Raw genomic sequence first — 19,128 nt, 5'->3', positions numbered from 1 at the left:
TGAGTAAGGTGAAGAACTAACAGCAAAATGCTATTGGTGTAAATGGAAAGAATTGCAACAACAAAGACCCGGAATGTTTTGTGATTATATAGACCAAGTCTGGCACCAGAGAAGAGTTTGAGATACTGCACCTCCCTCCCTTTTTTGGAAGATATGGGGGTCTGAAGATTGTGTAGACAGACTGGGATTCCAGGTGGGTTGTTCTCCTTTGACTTAGCCACTTTGTTCAATACAATGATCCGAGACCATTCTGAAGGACTAGTGATGAACAATACTATTCATCTCTAAAAGAGAGAATTCCAGAGATGAACTCTGGGGCAAACTGAAGTATCATTTTCCCCCTTTATTTTTCTTGTCTTTTTTTTTTAGCAGCCTGGCTAATATGGAAAAATGTTTTGTGTGATCTCCGGGGTATAATTGATATCATATTGTTTGCTTTCTCAGTGGGTGGGGAGGGAGAACATTCAGAACTCGAATTTTTTTTCAAAATGAATGTTAATAAATTATTTTACTTTTAAAAGATTCTCTTTCTGTTTATTGTTTTTATTTTTAATTATTATTTTCTTTGTTACAAGGAATGATTCGTTGAGAAAGGAAAGGATATATTCAGAAATGAAAGTGAGCTAAAAACAATATTAATTTCTTTTCAAGAAAAGGATTGTAAATTAAAACAACCCTACAACTCCATCTCACATTCAGAAAAACTAGTAAACAAGTCAAAAGGTAGAAATGGTTAGTAGTGGAAGCACCCTGGGAGGTTTAGCCAACCTTTTTTTCTTTTTTCCTTTTAAATCCTTATTACAAGGGAAGGTTCAGTGGATGGGAGAGATGGGGCAGTATATATTCAGAAATGGTGTGGTGTTTTTGTTGGTTGATTATTTTTGTCCTTCATTCTCAAAGAAGACCATGACATCAGGGAGAAGTGGTGTACCATAAAATTAAGACACCCTTTTAAAAAAAAAAAAAAAGATGAGGAGATAGATGATCTCTAAAGTCTGTTCTGGTGTTCTAAAAGCCTGTAAATTTGGAGAACCGAGGGCAAGAAATAGACCCGACTTAGAATCACCCCATCTCAGTCAACCCCCCTCTTCAAAAAAGATGTAGTTCGTGAAAGAATCCAACAACTCTTGCATTATTTGGAAAGTGAAAATTGATTGGGCATTCCAGAGTGTTGTGGATCACATGTGATGACTTGTTTGACCCCTTTGGGATAGAGTTGCAATAGTCACTCTAGAGAAGTGAAAAGATATGAAAAAACTCTAATAAGTTTCAGTCTAGGACTTTCCAGTAGTCTTTTCTACCAGCCCCTCCCCCATGACTGCCCCATATTCTATAAGAGAGGGAAATGAAAGTAATGGTTAGGTTGTTCTTGAGATGGTCATCCTTACAGTTCCAGAACCAGATGCTTCTGGATAATGGAGGGTGACTTGTCTAAAGTTAAACAGGTAGGAAATTCAGAACACAGGTGCAGGGAAACTCCTTCAAAGCAGAGAATGTTTCATTTATATAACTTTTCCCCAAGCATTTATCATGTGCCTCCCTAATACAGAATCAGTTCTTCATACATGTTTGTTGGCTGATTGATTGATTGAAGGTTTTAAGGAAAGTCACCTAACCCTCACCTTCAAACAGAGGCAATCATTATGAGTTAGCATTTCCTGAGTCTGGACTTGACAGCCTGCCTTGAGGAACCAACCCACGGAAGAGACAGGCCAAACCTGAAACTGCATCTAGACATCCCTCTGCCTCTATGCTGGACTGTGCCACCATACTGTTAATATCCATCTTTCTGGTCTTATATCCTTTACATATGAGCAATTCTTTCTAGGGTCTATTGAATCTCTGCTATTTGCCCCTTCCCACCCAAACCATACCCAGAGGAACATGGGGTATGAAGAAACCTTGAGGCTCAGACAGAGACAACTGGGAGTGTTCCCATGTCCCCTTGGTAATGCTATTTCTGAAGTCAATCCTTTCTTTCCTTCACTCAATCCTCTGTCCTCTTGCCTTTGTTCTCTATCCTCTCTCCTTTCCTCTGCTTCTTCTCCATACCCTCCTCCTTCTCTTATCAGAAATAAGTAGTTCAGTAGAAAGAGTCCTAGCTCTGAACTCAGAAGATGCTAGTTTTATTCCCATTTCTGATATTTACTACCTAGGTGATTTGTCCAAGTCACTTAATTGTCTTAGGTCTCAGTTTTCTTCTTATAAAATGATTTAGTCTAGCTCTATGAGCATAAGGTGTTTTTGTTTCTGTATCAGAGGTCAGTTCAACTATGGAATAAGTTATCGTCTATGCCCTTCCTCTCCCTCCTCCCAAACTCCAAAGCTCTATTTTATTTTTTTCCTTCAATGGAACAAAATAAATGTCTCATCCTTGTTTTGAAATGTATTTTTGTAATCCTTGTAACAGATTGCTCTTTTGGCCATGACTTTGTTCACTAATATCTTAATACACCCAAGGGAACACCTTGTGATTGGGTTGCCTCAAGACCCAACCTGCTCTTAATCCTCCCAGAGTCACAGAATGTCAGAGCTGGAAGAATTCAAAATATAACATGGAAGAGATGGAAGAGATTTCAGAACAGAGACTGTCAGAGCTGGGAGGGTCCTAATAACAACAACCACATTCATTATTTTTTTTTTTAGATTTTGCAAGGCAATAGGTTTAAGTGGCTTGCCCAAGGCCACACAGCTAGGTAATTATTAAGCGTCTGAGGTCGGATTTGAACCCAGGTACTCCTGGCTCCAGGGCCGGTGCTCTATCCACTGTGCCACCTAGTCACCCCAACCACATTTATTATAAATAACAATAGTTGCCATTATAACCTATTTCAGGTTACTCATTGTCAAGGAAAGGAGGGAAGGAAGGGAGGGAGGGATAAAAATATGAAACACAAAACCTTACAAAAAAAGAATGTTGAAAATTATCTTTACATGTGATTGAAAAAAATAAATTTGTTTTTAAAAAATAATTATAGTTGGCATTTAGATAATGTTGAAATATATTTTATATATTATCTCATCTGACCTGATGACTCCCCGACATACTGTAAAGTAGCTGCTGCAGACAATGGTATTACCATTTTACAGATGAAGAAACTAAGACTCAGAGGGATTACTTGACTTGTCCTTGGCAGCAGGATTCACATCTGGGCTTTGCTGAGCTTCATTTGACCAAACTGCCCCTCTCAGGGTACAGAAGACATCACAACAGAAGCAAAGAAATCTGAGAACCCCACATCTTCTCACTGTAGCAAGGTCAGCTTGCAAGACAGACATCAGTCTTGCCTCTCTTCACCCCAGCACTACAGTATGCTGCTTCAGCTACCAACTCATAGAGGACCTCTGAGCTTTCCTAAGTCCTATTGCTACTCACCAGAAAATTCAATTTAAATCAAATTAATTTAATTCAATTAATAAAATAATTTAAATCAAACTTTGTGTGAAAGACTTCATGTACCTTATCAAAGCTAAAAAACCAGAAGGGGTTGTTATTTATAAGGGCCACAGATAAAGATTTTTGATTTTAATATATAGTCTACTTTTTTAATTTCAGTATATTTTTGTTCATTATCTGAGGATGTGACTTTTTTTATTAGGTAAGATTATTTTATGAAAGTAGTAAGTACTGGGGGTGGCTAGGTGGCACAGTGGATAAAGCACCGGCCCTGGAGTCAGGAGTACCTGGGTTCAAATCCGGTCTCAGACACTTAATAATTACCTAGTTGTGTGGCCTTGGGCAAGCCATTTAACCCCGTATGCCTTACAAAAACCTAAAAAAAAAAGTAGTAAGTACTAAAACTGTAATGGGTTCAGCATTTCTGAAATTAATAAAGGGAAAGTATTTTTCATAAAATGCCCATGTGGTTTTGCACAATTACTGTCTATGTTGTTGCTAAGTCAAAGTAACAGCACTTTCTATTTAAAGCTACTTCCAGAAATTGTCTTTGTCTTTGTAAATTGTAAATGTAACGTCATGTCCACTTGGTGGCCAAAGTACTGCATATTCGGCAGTCTTAGATAAAGAAGACAATGCCGCAAAGAAATGGCTGCTGGAGGAACATATATCAGATTACCAGTTTACGAGAAGTTGTTAAATTTTTATGTAAATCTGAAGATTTTCTCATCCTCTTTAGTATTTTGTAATTTAAAAATGACTGCAGAGCATTTCTGAGGTATGTTAGGAGACCAAATAACACTTAGAAAGTGAATAGCTAAATGAAGAAGAAAAAAGAACACTAGAACTGGAAGGAAACTTAGAGATCATTGAATCCAACCTACTCATTTTACAGATAGATGAGGCCTTGAGAAGAGCAAAGGACTTACCCAAAGTCTCATAAAGTGGTAAGTACCAAGAGTTAGGACTAGACCTTGGGACTTGGGATTCTGAATCCTGATTCAATCCCACTACACTACACATTCTTCCTTATCTTGCTAGAGTGCCAATCTGGGCTCAAGCCTTTTGACTCTTTCTAAGCATGTCCTCTGCCTCTGGCCCAAATACCTTGGCATATTTCCCACCTCAGACCCCTCCCCCGCCAAATCATTATCTTTTATTTTCATTAAATGAGACTAGGAGATCTCCTTCCTGTCCCTCCCCTCAGATTCTACATCCAGATAACTGAACCCCCGATACAGTGAATAGAGTACAGAGCCTGAATTCAGGATGACTTGAGTTCAAATTTAGCCTCAGTCACTTAACCATGGGCAAGTCATTCCACTCTGCCTCAGTTTCCCCATCTGTCAAATGAGACAAAGAAGGACGTGGCAAACCACTCCAGTATCTTCACCAAGAAAACCCAAACACCCAAAAACAGGGTTGGACACAACTGAAAGTGACTGAACAACAACAGCAAGATCTGAACCCCATAAGGTACTTCACTTCACCCCAGACAGTTTCCATATTCTTAGACTTTTACCTTTGACTCAAGGAACTTAACAGACAAGTTGCCACTATCCTCTCTCACAGAATATCCCCCTAACGGTTGAACTTATCAATAGACCCTAAATAGGCCAATCTTCTACTCTCTAGACCTGAACCCCAGATGCCTGTATCTGGACCCTGACTTTGCTACAGATTATCTGTTATGTCTTTGGATAAGGCATTCTTCCTCCTTGAGACTCATTTTCCTTCTCCGTAAAATCTAAAAGATCCCTTCGACAGGGCAAAATACTAGGATCCTATACACAGGGGACCGGAGTATGTTAGACTGTCAGTGCTCCTAGGCTAGGGTAATACCCTTTGGTCTTCCCATCTGGGAAATGGAGCCAGAATATTAGAGATAGGGAATGCTTCAAAGCATTTTTCAAGACTCAGGGAGGAACTACTCTTATAGTATAGAAGAACCAGAGAAGAATCCCTGGGACCAGAGTCTACAAGGGGGACACAGAGCTGGGCCAGGTAAATGGAGGCTGACCCCAAAGGCTGCTCTCTAGTGTCATGAGCGTAGGTGCCTTCCTGCTCCAGAGGGAGAGGCGGGCTGAGAGGCAGTGGGGTTGTTGTAGCTATTGTTCTTTTTTCTGGTCAGGTCGGAAGGGTGTAGAAAAGCAACAGCCACGGCTGTAGGCAGACGCTATCACCAGATCCTGACATCTGATCGCCAGCTTCCCAAATGGCTCCCCCCAGCTTCAAGCCACTATTGCTAACATGGTGGAGTTTCCTGCTGGGTCCTGGGGCCCCTTCCAGCTCTTAGAGAGGCGGTTCAGGCTCCAACAAGAGGAGACTTAATAGGAAGTGACTGATGAGGCCAAGGAGGTCTCAGGCTCGTAGCTGGAGAAGGAAGACACTTTAGAAATGACCAAGTTCAATCTCCTCATTCTTTCTGATGGGGAAAGGGAGACCTAGACATGATTTACTGAGAGTCACTCAGCTAGTGTTTGAGGTAGGATTTGAACTGACATCTTCCTGATTCCAAGTCCAGAGCTCTATTCACTAAACCAAACCTGAATGGAATGGGAGGCAGGAGGATAGGAAAGTGTTCAAAGAACCACTATAGATACTCCAGCTTCTTCCCTCATCCCATGGGGCAAACCTATCCCTCTCTTCCAGCTTCAAGGACCCAATATAATTCTATGTCTTTTCCAACATGGAGTCAAGTCAAGTTAAGTCAAGTCATATCAAGCCAATAAGGATTTAGTCAAATGCTGATTATATGCAGGATATTACAAAAAAGGAGAATCCTTGCTCTTGATGAGATCACAGTCTAATTAATGGGGAAGACAACATATAAAGATCTATGCAATAAAACATTGCTTCTACTTAGACAGTCCTTTAAGATCTTCAGCACACTGTAACTGTGTTATCTGATTTTTCACAACAATCTTATTATCCCCATTTTATAGTTGAGGAAACTGAGGTAAACTGTGGTTAAGTAATTTCCCCTAGGGTCACACAACTAGTGTCTGAGTCAGGATTTGAACTCAGGTCTTTCTGTCATCAAGTCCAACATTCCTCCCAACTCAACTGCCTTCCAAACAATATGTAGATAGGATAAATTGGAGATGATCTTAGAGGGAAGGCACATCACCATTAAGAAATCCTGGGAATTATTTCTCATAGATGGTGGGATTTGAAGCAGCCAAAGAAGTCAGGAGGCAGAGATGAGGAAGGAGAGAATTTCAGACATGGGGGATGGTCAGAAAAATGGTCAGAATCGGGAGATTGGGGAGAGAAGGTCTTGCTTGAGGAACAGTCAAGAGCCATAGGTCATGGATTTCAGTATCAAAGGAGTGATGGTGATGTAAGAAAACTGGAAAGGATTTTACAAAGTTTTACATTTGATTCTGGAAGAGATAGGGAGCTATTGGAGTTTATTGAATGAGGGGAGTCGGGGTGATGGTAACTGACTTTAGAAAGATCAGTTTGACAACTGAGTGGAGCATGAGGGAGAGACTTGAGGCAGGGAGATGAACCAGGAGGCTGTTGCAGTAGTCAGGATCTAAGGACTGTACCAGAGTAGTGGCAGTATCAGAAGAGAGAAGGGAGCATATAGAAGAAATGTTAAAAGAGGTAGAAACTATAAGATTTTACAATTGATTGAATATAGGGTAAGAGATATTAAGAATGACATCAAGATTATGGATAATGATAGGGAAGTGAGGACAAGGCAGGAGTATGCTGGGTCAGTTTGAGTTGGAGAGAGCTGCTTATTAAAATTTCAGTTTAGCATTTGTAGTTCAGAAATCAGCAAATACTATAAACTGTAGCTTGATTTTTTTATTTTGTCGATTGTCTAATTTTAAGAGAGTGATGGGAAAATGTGAATTCAGATTAATTCTAAAATGTTTTATTTGTACATTGTTTTCAGAGAGCTGGTTATTAAACATTTAACAGTACACCCATAGAAAGGGAGGAATGTTTTTAGAGAAATGTAATAGTTTAATTTTTGGACATTGTGTAAATAAAATACCTACCAGACATGATTCAAGATGTTCAATAGGTAGCAAGAGATGTGACTGGAAGTCAGAAGAAAGTCAGGACTGGACAAATAGACCAGACAGTCATCTGTATAGTGATGATTATTGAATTCATGGGCACAGTTGAGATCACCAAGTAAAATAGTAGAGAAAAAGAGGAGAAGAGGACCCAGGACAGAATTCTTGAGGACACCCACAATGAGCCAATATAATTTGAATGAAGATCTGGCAAAAGAAACTGAGAAGGTATGGTTGGATAATACTATAGGAGAATCAGGATAGAATGATATCCCTTGGAAGAGAACACCTTGAGAGATACCCAAAAGTGTGTTGGTAAATATTTAACAACAACCTCTCTGGAAATACATATATATATATATATATATATATATATATATATATATATATATATATATATATATATACACATATACATATATAAACAAAAACCTTTTAAATTTAATAAAAACATTTTCTCTACCACTTTCTTAGGTTTATATAATCAATAAAACAATAACTCAAACCCTATCTGATTTGTAGTGTTTGCTGATTTCTGAAAAACAAACTTCCATACTAAAAAATTAACAATTCGATCTCCAGCCATATCATGGCTGCCATACCATGTATCATGCATTGATATCTTAGTCTCAACTGAAGTCTGGGGCCCGAAGGTTTGTAACTTTCTTCCCAGAGACTGATATAAAGATTGAAGAGGCTGCCAGAGAACCTGGACTCGTGGCATTTACCCTCCATACCATCCTGGATGACTTCTTCCTCTCCCTGGGTCTCATTGAAAACCCATCTTTTTATTAGTTCACTTCATTCTCAGCTGCTTCTTTCTGAACCAAAGAGCAGTGGTCCTCGGGACTTACGTAGAAGTCACTGATGTACTCAACCCCCAAGATCACTAAGATTTCTACAAATTTCCAGCTTCTCCTAATATCGTCATTAGGACCTCAGCAAGTCATTTCATTTCTTCAGAACTGTTTTCTCATCTGTAAAATGAGTATAATAATTCATTTCTATGTCACTAAACTCAGAGTTGAATGAGCCATCATATATGTAAATCGCCATACACAACAATGAATCCTTCACACAACTGAAGAAAATGATCTTTATAAAAGACAACTATGACCAGGTTAATATCATACTCTAGAAAAGTCAGTGACTCTATTACTTCTAGAATAAAATACTAACCCCTTAGTCTGGCATTCAAATCTTTTGAGGATAATTATTGCTCATTCCCCTCTCTAGTCTGTCTTTCACATAGCTGCCAAAACAATATTTCTAAATTACAGTTTTGACTGTGTTCTCTCCTCTGCTCAAAAAAGCTACTGTGGTTCTTTCTACTCTCTGATAGACATTGATTACTCATCTCTCACCAATGTCTCCAGGCTTATTTCTTATGACTCTCCTTCATGCATCATCATTTTCATAGCTTCTACCAAGATCTCTAAGGGTGTGAAGTACTCCAGGTTTGTGATCTCATTTGGTTCTACATTCCAGCCGGTTTGACCCACTTTCTGGGAGAAGGGGGCACTGCAAGTCTCTCCTCTGGGAGTGTTTCAGATCCTTCTGTCTGACTTTCTTTGAGCTTAGATGATGTACCATCTCCTAGGAGAAGCTTTTTCTGATCAACAAAAATATATATAAATATATAGACACATATACATACACTGTGTGTGTTTGCATATATGTGTTAGACTCTAGGAAAATCCAACAAAAATTAAGCTGACCTTGCCCTTCAGGAGTTTACATTTTTTTAAGGATCAGTGACATATACAGGTATAAATAGATACAAAATAATAGTCAATTAATCAAAAAACATTTACTAAGAACCTACCATATGACAATCACCATACAAGTGCTGAGGATACAAAAAGAAGTAAAGAATTGTCCTTGCCTTCTAGGTGCTTACAATCGAATGGGAGAGATTAGGAGACAAATGTGCATATATAAACAAGCTTTCAATTGTTTTTCAGTCAAGTCTGACTCTTCATCACCCTCTTTGGGGTTTTCTTGGCAGAGATACTAGAACAGTTTGACATTTTCTTCTCCAGCTCATTTTGCAGATAAGGAAATTGAGGCAAACTGGGATACATGGCTTCCCAAGTCACACAGCTAGTAAGTGTCTGAAACCAGATTTGGATACCAGAAGAGTCCACTGTGGCGGCACCTGGCACCCCCCCCCCCCCCCCCCCCCCCCCCCCATAAACAAGCTACATATAGATAAATATTATCCCATTAGTTAGTACTCTTTACCTTCTCAAGTTAAAATGTATTTATATACTTTTCTCTTTGTATTATATATCCTTTCTCTAATAGAACATAAGTTCTTTAAGAGGAAAATGATTTGGGATTTTTTTTTCAATATCCCTAGAATCTTGGATACAGTAGATGTTAACTTGCTAGTATGTTAGAAACAAATGTTCATTGTTTATCATTTTTTTCATCCTCCCTTTTGTTCTTAGCTTCATACCAGAACACCATGGGTGTTTATTTATTTTCTGCCTTTTTCCCATTCCCTGGGGCAGCTAGATAGACCAGTGGATAGAGCACCAGTCCCAGAGACCAGTCGATAGAACACCAGCCCTGTAATCAGGATTACCTGGGTTCAGATCTGTCCTGAGACACTTGATACTTAGATGGGTGACCTTGGGCAAGTCTCCTACTCCTGTTTGCCGTAGTTTTCTTATATATAAAATGAGCCAGAGAAGGAATTTGCAAACTATTCTAAGATCTCTGCCAAGAAAACCCCAAATGGGGGTTGGACATGTCTGAAAAAATGACTGAAAGCTCTTAGCCCCATTGCCCCACCAAAAAAAAATACCTTCTTCCATTCCCCTCAGAGCTCTGTAGAAGACCTTTTTAGAAAAACACCCCCACTCTCTTCATCCTCCCTCTCCATCCTCCTCTAGGACCAGTCCACTCTATTTTCCTCTTCTGACTGTCCCTCTCTGCTTGCCACCTGCCCCTAATCTGTAATTGTATCAGAACTTAGAGGGAAAAATGCCATCAGTGAAGGAATCGTGAACCTGGAGACTCAATGTGAGGATTCTGGGAAGAAGAGATTTGGTCAAAGGGCAAAGATACAACTCAGAAAAGGCAGAAGCATTAGGGTGGAGGGTAGGGGTCCCATGACAAGTAGACTCTGTAACCCTCTAGCACCCAGGGTCCTAACTAGCTTTATTCTGGCCCAGGGCAAGTTTCATAATTTGAAATTGAAGCAAGCAAAATGAACAGTATTGTCCATATTGTCTTCCACCTTAAATTCAAGAGGAAAGGAGTAAGAGAGGGCCTGAGGACATTTGGACATGAGGCAGCCGGAGGGGCTCCTTATCTGGGGTGCAGCTACCAGAGGAAGGAATCGACAAATATTGAGCCCAGGTGTTTGAAGACTGGGTCTGTATGCCTCTAACCACAGGTTGGAGAAAAAGGAGACAAGAAAACAGAGCTACTCCAATGAGTCAGGTTCTTGTATTTAAAGTTATCTGCTCCAACCATGAATTGGGGAAGGAAAAGTGGAGAGGTGAGCCAGAAGTTTCAACAATGGGACCAAGCACCCAGGATTTTTTTAACTTGGTTGAAAGGGAAAAAAAAGACATCTTGATTTTCACTAATCTCTAACTGAAATTTAGTATTTCCTTCTAGAACAATTTTTAAAATTATTCTGAGGTTGGGGGGGGGGGGCTATAGGCTTTGTCAAATTGCCAAAAAGATTCATGACTCATAAAGGATAAATAACTCTTGATTTAGAGTGGTTCAGTGGGGACCACAATCAGTCGGCACTTTTTTCTTTCTTTTATTTTTCAAAAATTCCTTCAAAATTTTAACAGCATTAAATCAAACACAATAGTCACAAAAAACAACAAAACTAACAATTCTCTTTAGCCTTAAATGAGTAGAATTTCAGTTTTGAGTTTCTGAATGAATCTACCCACCCTCTCCCCAACCTGGCCTTGAATTGGACCTGGTGGGCATATTTGAGGGTAGTCAGAAAAACAAGGGCTGGTCCAAAGGAGCACATTCTTTCTTATGAACTAGTCAACACTAGGGAGGTATTCAAATAAAGGCCAAAATGATCCCACAACAGAGAAGTGACAGAGTGGGAATTCCTGTTTAGGTTAGAAGCCCTCTGAGATCCCTTCCAAATCTGAGAGGTCGTCCTTCTGTGGTCCCAAAGGTGTGATGTGAGGGATGTAAGAGACTTGGTTACTTATATACCCGTCTTTCTGTCCCCCAGTACTGGTGATTCAACCTCACCAAGGGACAAAAAGAGACCAAGTGTCCAGGCCAGAAGAGGAAGGAGGATGGCGCAAACCCTTCCTCTCAAGGTCTGGAGAAAAGCAGAGCATAGAGAGAAGAGGGAACTTGGGCCCTCTCTCACACCCCCTACCTCACCCCAGCTAAATGCTTCCTTCCACGTTCTCTCAATGGCAAGAGGCTGCTGGGGCGATGGGGGGTAGGATCTGGTACGTCCTTGTCTCCCCCAGCTTCGGTGACAGTCCATCCCCCTGTGTTTCTTCAAGCTTCTGACAAGAAATGGGGCCACAACAGAAATGACTCAGGAGAGTGTCATCATTCCTTAGGATAAACTAAAGGAATGAAATCCTAATGGTAGAAACTGAGGCATGAGATAGTACAGAGAAGGAAGGGATTTCAGGAGCCCCAAGTCTCCTCCTTACTAAGGTGCCTATTTTACTAGGGGAATATGGGGCAGACCTTCATCATTTTCCTCTCCTCGGCCTTTTTGGGAAACTTTCTCTTCATTTTTCTTCCACTTGGGGTTGGTTCCCTGGGATCTGATTCTCTCTTCATTCTCCTCTACTCTAGAGTAAACCCCCAGGCATATTCCCTCATTAGAGAATGAAATGGGGAGAAAGAAATCTCCATCTAGCTAAGAGGCTTCCCAGCTAAAGAAAAGGACCAGATTTCAGTGCAATCAGAGATGGTCCAAAAGAACTCAAGTCCCAAAGAACTAGAGACTAAGGGAAAGAGACACTGAGAGACCCACAGATCCAGAGACTAAGAGACAGACCCAGAAATTGGGGGAGGTTGAAAGAACAGAGACTGAGAGACAGAAAGGTCTAGTGACTAAGGGAAGACCTGAGAGATCCAGACGTTCAACAACTAAGAGATTCTGGGTTAAAATGTGAATGCTAATAGGGTTAGAGAGAGGGATGGAGAGGGAGGAGATGAGAGTACTAAAGCTGAGGTGAATAGACTCAGAGGAGGCTGTGATGGAGGAAGGTTGGGCAGCCCAAGTCAAGAGTTGGCATCTTTATCCCCAAATCCCAGGGGTCACATGCCAGGGCTGCTCCCTTACCTGCAGGCTGAGTTGGGTTTCTGGTTACTTCAGTGTCTTGTCACTGGGGCCCTGGGGAAGACTTGGACTCCAAGTACTTACTGAGGCTCAGAAAACTGAGAAACTTAATGAGTGTACACCACCTCAGTCCCACTGTCCCGCCCCTGCCCCGCCTTCCCTCTCTCTTCTGTCTAGCAGATGCCCCCTGAAGTCTGCCCCCCTCCCCCTTACTGCTCTGGGAGGTGTGGCCCGTCCTCTTGAAGAAAGAACCAACCTACTTGGCGGTCCCAGGGAGGCCTCAGTGAAACATGGACCAAAGAGGCTACTACAAGCCATAGGATGAGGTCTAGACTCTAAGATGTATAGGACTTTAGTTTCTGGGCTCTCAATTATGTAATAATCTCTGAACACTGACTTTGGGGTTCTGAGCTAAACTCTGAGCTCCAAGTTCTAGGTTCTAGATTCAAGCTTGAAGTAGACTTTGGCCTTCAAGGTCTAGATTCTGCCTGAATTGGACACTGTCCTCTAATGTTTGTTGGGTACTAGATTCTGGAATGGACTCTGAACTCTAGACTCTAGATTCAGGGCTAGAGGATTAGAGTACACACTTGGCTCTGAAGACTTAAGTTCTAGGTTAAAGTGATTCTGAGTTTCAAGGTGGGTTCTAGGATGTATTTTATGTTGATCTTGTACCTCCATGGAGGAGTATCTCTCATGAGACAGTGGGAAATGCTGGTCACAGGGTAAAGACCTTTCCTTCTCTTTTTAGGATTCTCTCTTTTAGGAAGAAAAATTGAGTGACTAGAATCTTTACATGAACATAATTTCCTAAATCTTTGTGTGTGCTCCAGGGGCAAGGGCCAAAGGCCAAGCACAAAGCTTTGTAAACAGTAGGTATTCGATAAATGTTTTTTGAGTTGTAAGTAAACTGGATTTGGAGTCAGAGATCTGGATTCCAGTTCTAGAACTGATATGACATTCAATCACTTTTTCTGCTTTGAACAAATGACTTTCCCCCTCTGGGCCTGAGTTTTCTCATCTGTAAAATTAAAGGGGAAGGAAAGGGACTTGGGGACTCTGGATGATGTTGCATATTCCTTTCAGCTCTAAATCTCGGGCATCTTTTCTAGGGCAACAGCCTAGAGTTTACCCTCAACTACAGCTAGGCACCAGGAGTTCAGGGCCACTTTCACTGGATGCATTCATCACACTGGAAACTTAAAAGAACAGCCCCAACTGTAACACTGGGCTCACCTCCTGATGAGCAAAGCAAGGTGGTGACAGTCCCAGTCCCTGGAATTACATGGTCTTTCAGCCTCTACATCCCTGCCAATTGGCTCCCAGCCCCCAAATCTCTGCCATCCATCCCCCAAATATCACCTGAGTATGTTACAAGAAATGATGAAATTAGGGAGGGAAGGGAAGAGAGAAAGAGAAAGGAAGGAAGAGAGAGAGTGGAAGAGAGATATGAGAGAGTGTGTGTGAAAAAGGAAGAGAGATGAAGAGAGGGAGGAGAAAAAAGAAAGAGAGGAAGAGAGGGAGGAGAGAAAAAGAGAGAGGAAGAAAGAGGGGGAAGAGAGAGAGTGTAGATATATATATATATATATATAGAGAGAGAGAGAGAGAGAGAGAGAGAGGGAGAGAGAGAGAGAGAGAGGTAGAGAATCAACCACAGAAACCGTGAACCAGGCCGTGACCAACTCTGAACTTTTCCTGGTTACAGTGACTCCCTCTCCCTTTTGCTAAGTTATTCTAGGTTCTCAGAAATCATTACTCTGGGCTCTAGAACTAAGTCCTGGTGCCCTCTGGTGGACATTGAATAGAACCCCTCTAACACACCCATTTTCTAAATTGGTCCAAACTCAGAGACTCTTATCATTGACATCTTCCCAACCCCAACCAATTTCCTGATAATCATAGCAATATATAATAGTTTAAGGTTTGCAAAAGAACACTACAGATATCATCTCACAGTGCTCCTGTGAGGTAGATGCTATTATTTCCATTTTATAGATGAGGAAACTATGACAGAGGAGGATTTACTGACATCTCCATTATGGAGTCTTTCTCTTTCCCCATTGTACCTATTCCCAAGAGGGATTCCTTTCACTAGCAACATTTACACCTATGACAAGCAGCAAAAGACTCACTTTTTTTTTAGCTTTTTTCAAGGCAGTGGGGTTAAGTGACTTGCCCAAGGCCACACAGCTAGGTAATTATTGTGCCTGACGTCATATTTGAACTCAGGTACTCCTGACTCCAGGGTTGGCGCTCTATCCACTGCGCCACCTAGCTTCCCAAGACTCAATTTTCAAATAATTTTTTAAAGACAATCATTTGAAGGTAGGGAAGACCCTGGGTCACTAACTCAATAGGGGATAGAAAGGAAGTCAATTTTCAGCAGCTTCCCTTTTTGACTAGTCATTACCAGCATGATGATTGGGTCTCTGGACCAGGAAGTTCTGTGTTCAAGTCCTACCTTTGACTCATACTGGTTGTGTGGCCATTCTTAGTACCCTAGTCTCTTAAGACTAAGTTGCAGGAAAGGTCTCGATTTGAATTAATAAGAGAGTTTTCTTATCTCAATGAAGTCACAGGTCAAATCCCTGTCCCTATACAAGACTTACTAATGAAGTGCTAAGCTCAGATGTTTTTACCTGCTTGAAGGGCTCCAAATTAATCTCCATTACCAATTTAAGTTTCAAATACTAGTCAACTTGCTCAAATTCAGGGCCTGGGTCCCCAGAACCCCCAACAAAGCAAGAATGCTTCATTTTGAGGCCCCAATCAACCCATTGTGACTTTTGTAGGACTTGTTTGGCCTGTTGAACTGTCTGAGTTGAAAAGAGGGAAGGTCTCTCCAAACAAGGCACCCAGGACTAGGCCAGCTTCATTCCTTTAGGCCTTAACATCTAAATTTGCAGCAGAGGTAGAGAGAGCCTTCAAAATCATGAAGCCCATCCCCCTCCTTTCACAGAGTACCAGGTAGAGTGACTTAGGATCATAGAATCCAAGATCTAAAGCTAGACGATTCCTTAGGAGCCACTGGATCTATCTCCTCTTTGTTTTACAACTGAAGAAACTGAGTCCAATATCCCAGGCATTCTAGAATGAATGACTGACATCTCATTCTCTTCCTGATTGAGTTATTTGAATTATTTCATTACCCAAGCAAGGAAAGGAAGTGCAAAGTCTTACGAATGAAGTGAGAAGTTGAGATCCTCACTTGTGTCTTTGAGGTCATCTCTCAGCTTCAATGTCTTCTTATCATCCTTGGTGAAACATCAGGAAAATTCCAGGAATCTAAGTTTCTATTTGTCACCTATAAGCCTGAATGTCCCTGAGAAAGCCATAATCTCTAGGTCAAAGTATTCTGAAAAATACTACTCAATTGTACCACTCAGTTGTGACTCACACCAGCATAGAACCCACCCGACTGTGTCCTTATGGTGACTGAGTGTTGATAACATGTAATTTTCTAAGGGGAAAGGGGTAGGAAAAAAAAGAAGAGGGGTTTACCTAAGACTAGCTCACTGAGCCACCTCAAGTCCTCAGAAGGTGGCAGTCATGACCCCCAAGTGGTTCATTCCCTCACTAATTAGATCCCTAGTGACTGGTAAATCCCAAATAATCATCATACCCAGTGAACAACTCCAGCAATCGACCCTTCTCACATTGATTCATCTAATCATCATGGTGATGGATTACTCCAGTAATTAATGACTCTAATAACCTACACTCTTCAATGAAAAACATCCCCATTGGCCATCTTCTTTAATGATCATCATCTCCGATGACCATTAATAGTAGTGATCATCGACCCATACCACGCATGTCCAATGACTCAATTAATGCCCTCACTTTCAATTTGCCCAACATACTCTCCTCTCTATTCTAGACCGTTTGCAGTAAACGCAAAGAATTCAATTATTGACCTTCTCAAGCCCCCAATCTCAATCAGTCACAGGATCCCAGAGAAATTCAAAACAGAGGACAGAGAAATAGCTGAATTTATTTCACTGATATGAAGTTTCTACCTGGTTTCCCTTGGACCTTCAACCTGGGTTTGGCTGACCCTCCATAGACCACTGCACCCCATCCCCACCAGACCTCATCCAGTCATAATAGGGAGGAGTCTAGAACTGAGACCCAAATCCATCAAAGAAGAAGGCAGAGGGATAAGCCCTGAGTATCCCATAAAATTTGCAAGCCCTGAATATCCAGGAAAAAGGTACAGAAAGAGGCTTAGTTTTCCTGCAGATCATTCACCCCAAAGTCTGGAGTTCTCGGTCCTCTGGTCGGGGCAGGAGAGATGCAAATGGGAAGGAGTTTTAGGTTTCTGGGGGGAAGGTAGTAGTCTTGTTGGTGTGGAAGAGGTAGGACAAGTCTCTCTGGGAAGAAGCGAGTGCAGGGTCAAAATCTGGGAAAGAATGGAAAGATCCAGAAAAAGGGAGATGATCCTCAAGCACAGGCAGCCTCCTCAGCCTGAGGGGTTTCTGAGACTTCTTCTGCCTTGCTGGCCAGGCTATAGTAGTAGGTTCTCATGCGCTGTTCTACATCGGAAAAGCTTGGACGATCATCCCACCTAGATGTAGGAGGGACAAAAACATTAAACCAGTTCCTAGCTAGAATGCCCCCTTTCTTCTCCCACCTCTACCCCACAGGCTTGCATCTTAGGGATAAGAAAAAGTGGTCATGTCTCTCAGACATCCATCTTGGTCCCAGTGAAAAGAATTAGAATCAGCACACAGGTGCTTCAGAGGCCAATTCTAGATCAATATAAGGAAAAATTTCCCATAATAAAGCTGTTCCCATATTGAAATGGGCTGCCCTAGGAGATCATAGGATCCCCTTTGTGACCACTTCAAGTGAATCTGAGGTTCTTCATCTGGAGTCCATGAACACAGTTTTGTTTAGTATGATGAAAACTGCCTTCCATTAGAATTAGGTTCCTTTGAAATCCTTTGTATTTTATTCTATACAATTAACACAGTGATCAAATAGGGAGTCATAGATAGACTTCACCAGATTAATGGTCAAAGAGTCACAGGACACAATGTTTAGCGGCAGCTATGGAATGACCACTTATTGGGTGCCTATGATGCAGAATGACTTCATACTTCAGGAGGGGATTGGATTAGGACATTTTTAGGGTCACAGATTTAGGGGTCAAAGTGCTCCTCCAACTCCACTCCCTCCCCCATTTTATAGACATAGAAACCAGATAAATTAAAAGTGACTTGCCCAAGGTCATACAGCTAGTAGCAGAGCTGGGGACTCCAAATTCAGTCCCCTTTTCTATAGTATGAATTTGTGTCCTTTCTAGAATTCCTTCCAATGCTGAGGGTGTATAATTATCTAAGTCTCTACCAGAAATATATCTCTCCTTTACCTAGTCACCTCTGGAAAGACTTTGGGGAAAGGATTTCCTAAAGAATGAGGATGTAATGGTCATCATCATAAATCACTATCATCAAAATAATAGTCACTTATATTTCTGTAGTACCCATAATTGCCCAAATGAAATCGGTAATGCATATCATCTACCAGACAGGGAAACTGAGGTTCACAGAATCAAGTGACTTGCCCAAGGCCCCATAACTAGTAAGTGGTAGAGTCTAAAAAATATGAACCTAGAACCCTGTGAAGCTAGATCATAGGGTTCAGAGTTGAAAAGGAATTCTGGAACTAAGAGAGGAAAGAGACATCCAGAGAAATTAAGGGATTTTCCCCAACATCATATGAAAAATATGAAGCAGAACTGAGATTCTCTGACACTTGAGCCAAGACTCTGTCCACTAGACCCATACTGACTCTCAGCTTTGCTCTGCCAGACCAGTTTCAGAATGGGTGAGGGTGGGGACAACATAGGGATCAAATGAGATAACTTCTACAATGAGCTTTGCAAACCTTAAAGCATGCTATAAATGAGCAATATGGTATTAATAATTATGAAATAAATTATCAATTACTATATCCTCAGATATGGGGGTGTCTTAAATTGATGGTGGTGGCAGGTTTTGAGATTTCAGAATATTAGGAAGTAGTTGTACATTAAGACATTTGGTGTCGGGCTGTTGAATCTGAGAGAGAACTATCATTTCCTTAATTCTATCTCATCAGAGAGATCAAACTTCCCCCTCCTTATGCCAGCAGATCTTCCCAGACCACGTTTAGAGGAACTTGGGGAGCATCCCCCAAACCTGGAACCCAGTGAAACCAATTTCCCATTCTCCATATCCCAGAATGGATACCCAACCTTCCTATCAAAGCTCTCTTCCCCTTGTCCCTTCCTGGCCATACACAGGACCTCCATCCCCAATCCTGCCAGAAAACCCTACAATCTTTTCTCCTCTTTGACCCATAGTTCCATTCCTCACTTTTCAATGACAGCAGGCCACTCTCAA

The 19,128-nt window shown here is 41.2% G+C and overlaps 2 protein-coding genes across 4 annotated transcripts in view; both read right to left on the bottom strand.

The window, feature by feature from the left end:
• Nucleotides 1-13,088, bottom strand: part of NFILZ (NFIL3 like basic leucine zipper) — a 51,522-nt gene extending 38,434 nt beyond the window's left edge. Inside the window, exon 1 of one of the 2 annotated variants that reach the window (XM_074200423.1) lies at nucleotides 13,000-13,088. The gene's annotated coding sequence lies outside the window, so the exon portion shown is untranslated. Of the gene's footprint in view, nucleotides 1-12,742; nucleotides 12,851-12,999 lie in introns of those variants that run through there. The other variant, XM_074200422.1, reaches the window with a different exon arrangement.
• A 3,281-nt stretch (nucleotides 13,089-16,369) lies between these two features.
• ZAP70 (zeta chain of T cell receptor associated protein kinase 70) overlaps nucleotides 16,370-19,128 on the bottom strand; it is a 43,323-nt gene continuing 40,564 nt past the window's right edge. For both annotated transcript variants that reach the window (XM_074205058.1, XM_074205057.1), the window contains one exon: nucleotides 16,370-17,306. In XM_074205058.1, the coding sequence (XP_074061159.1) occupies nucleotides 17,183-17,306 (124 nt within the window). In that variant the 3' untranslated portion in view covers nucleotides 16,370-17,182. The remainder of the gene's footprint in view (nucleotides 17,307-19,128) is intronic.

This window comes from Macrotis lagotis, chromosome X, assembly GCF_037893015.1.
Source record: "Macrotis lagotis isolate mMagLag1 chromosome X, bilby.v1.9.chrom.fasta, whole genome shotgun sequence".
NCBI lineage: Eukaryota > Metazoa > Chordata > Mammalia > Peramelemorphia > Peramelidae > Macrotis > Macrotis lagotis.
Note: the sequence above shows the minus strand (reverse complement) of the source record. Positions and strands in the feature narration are given on the sequence as shown.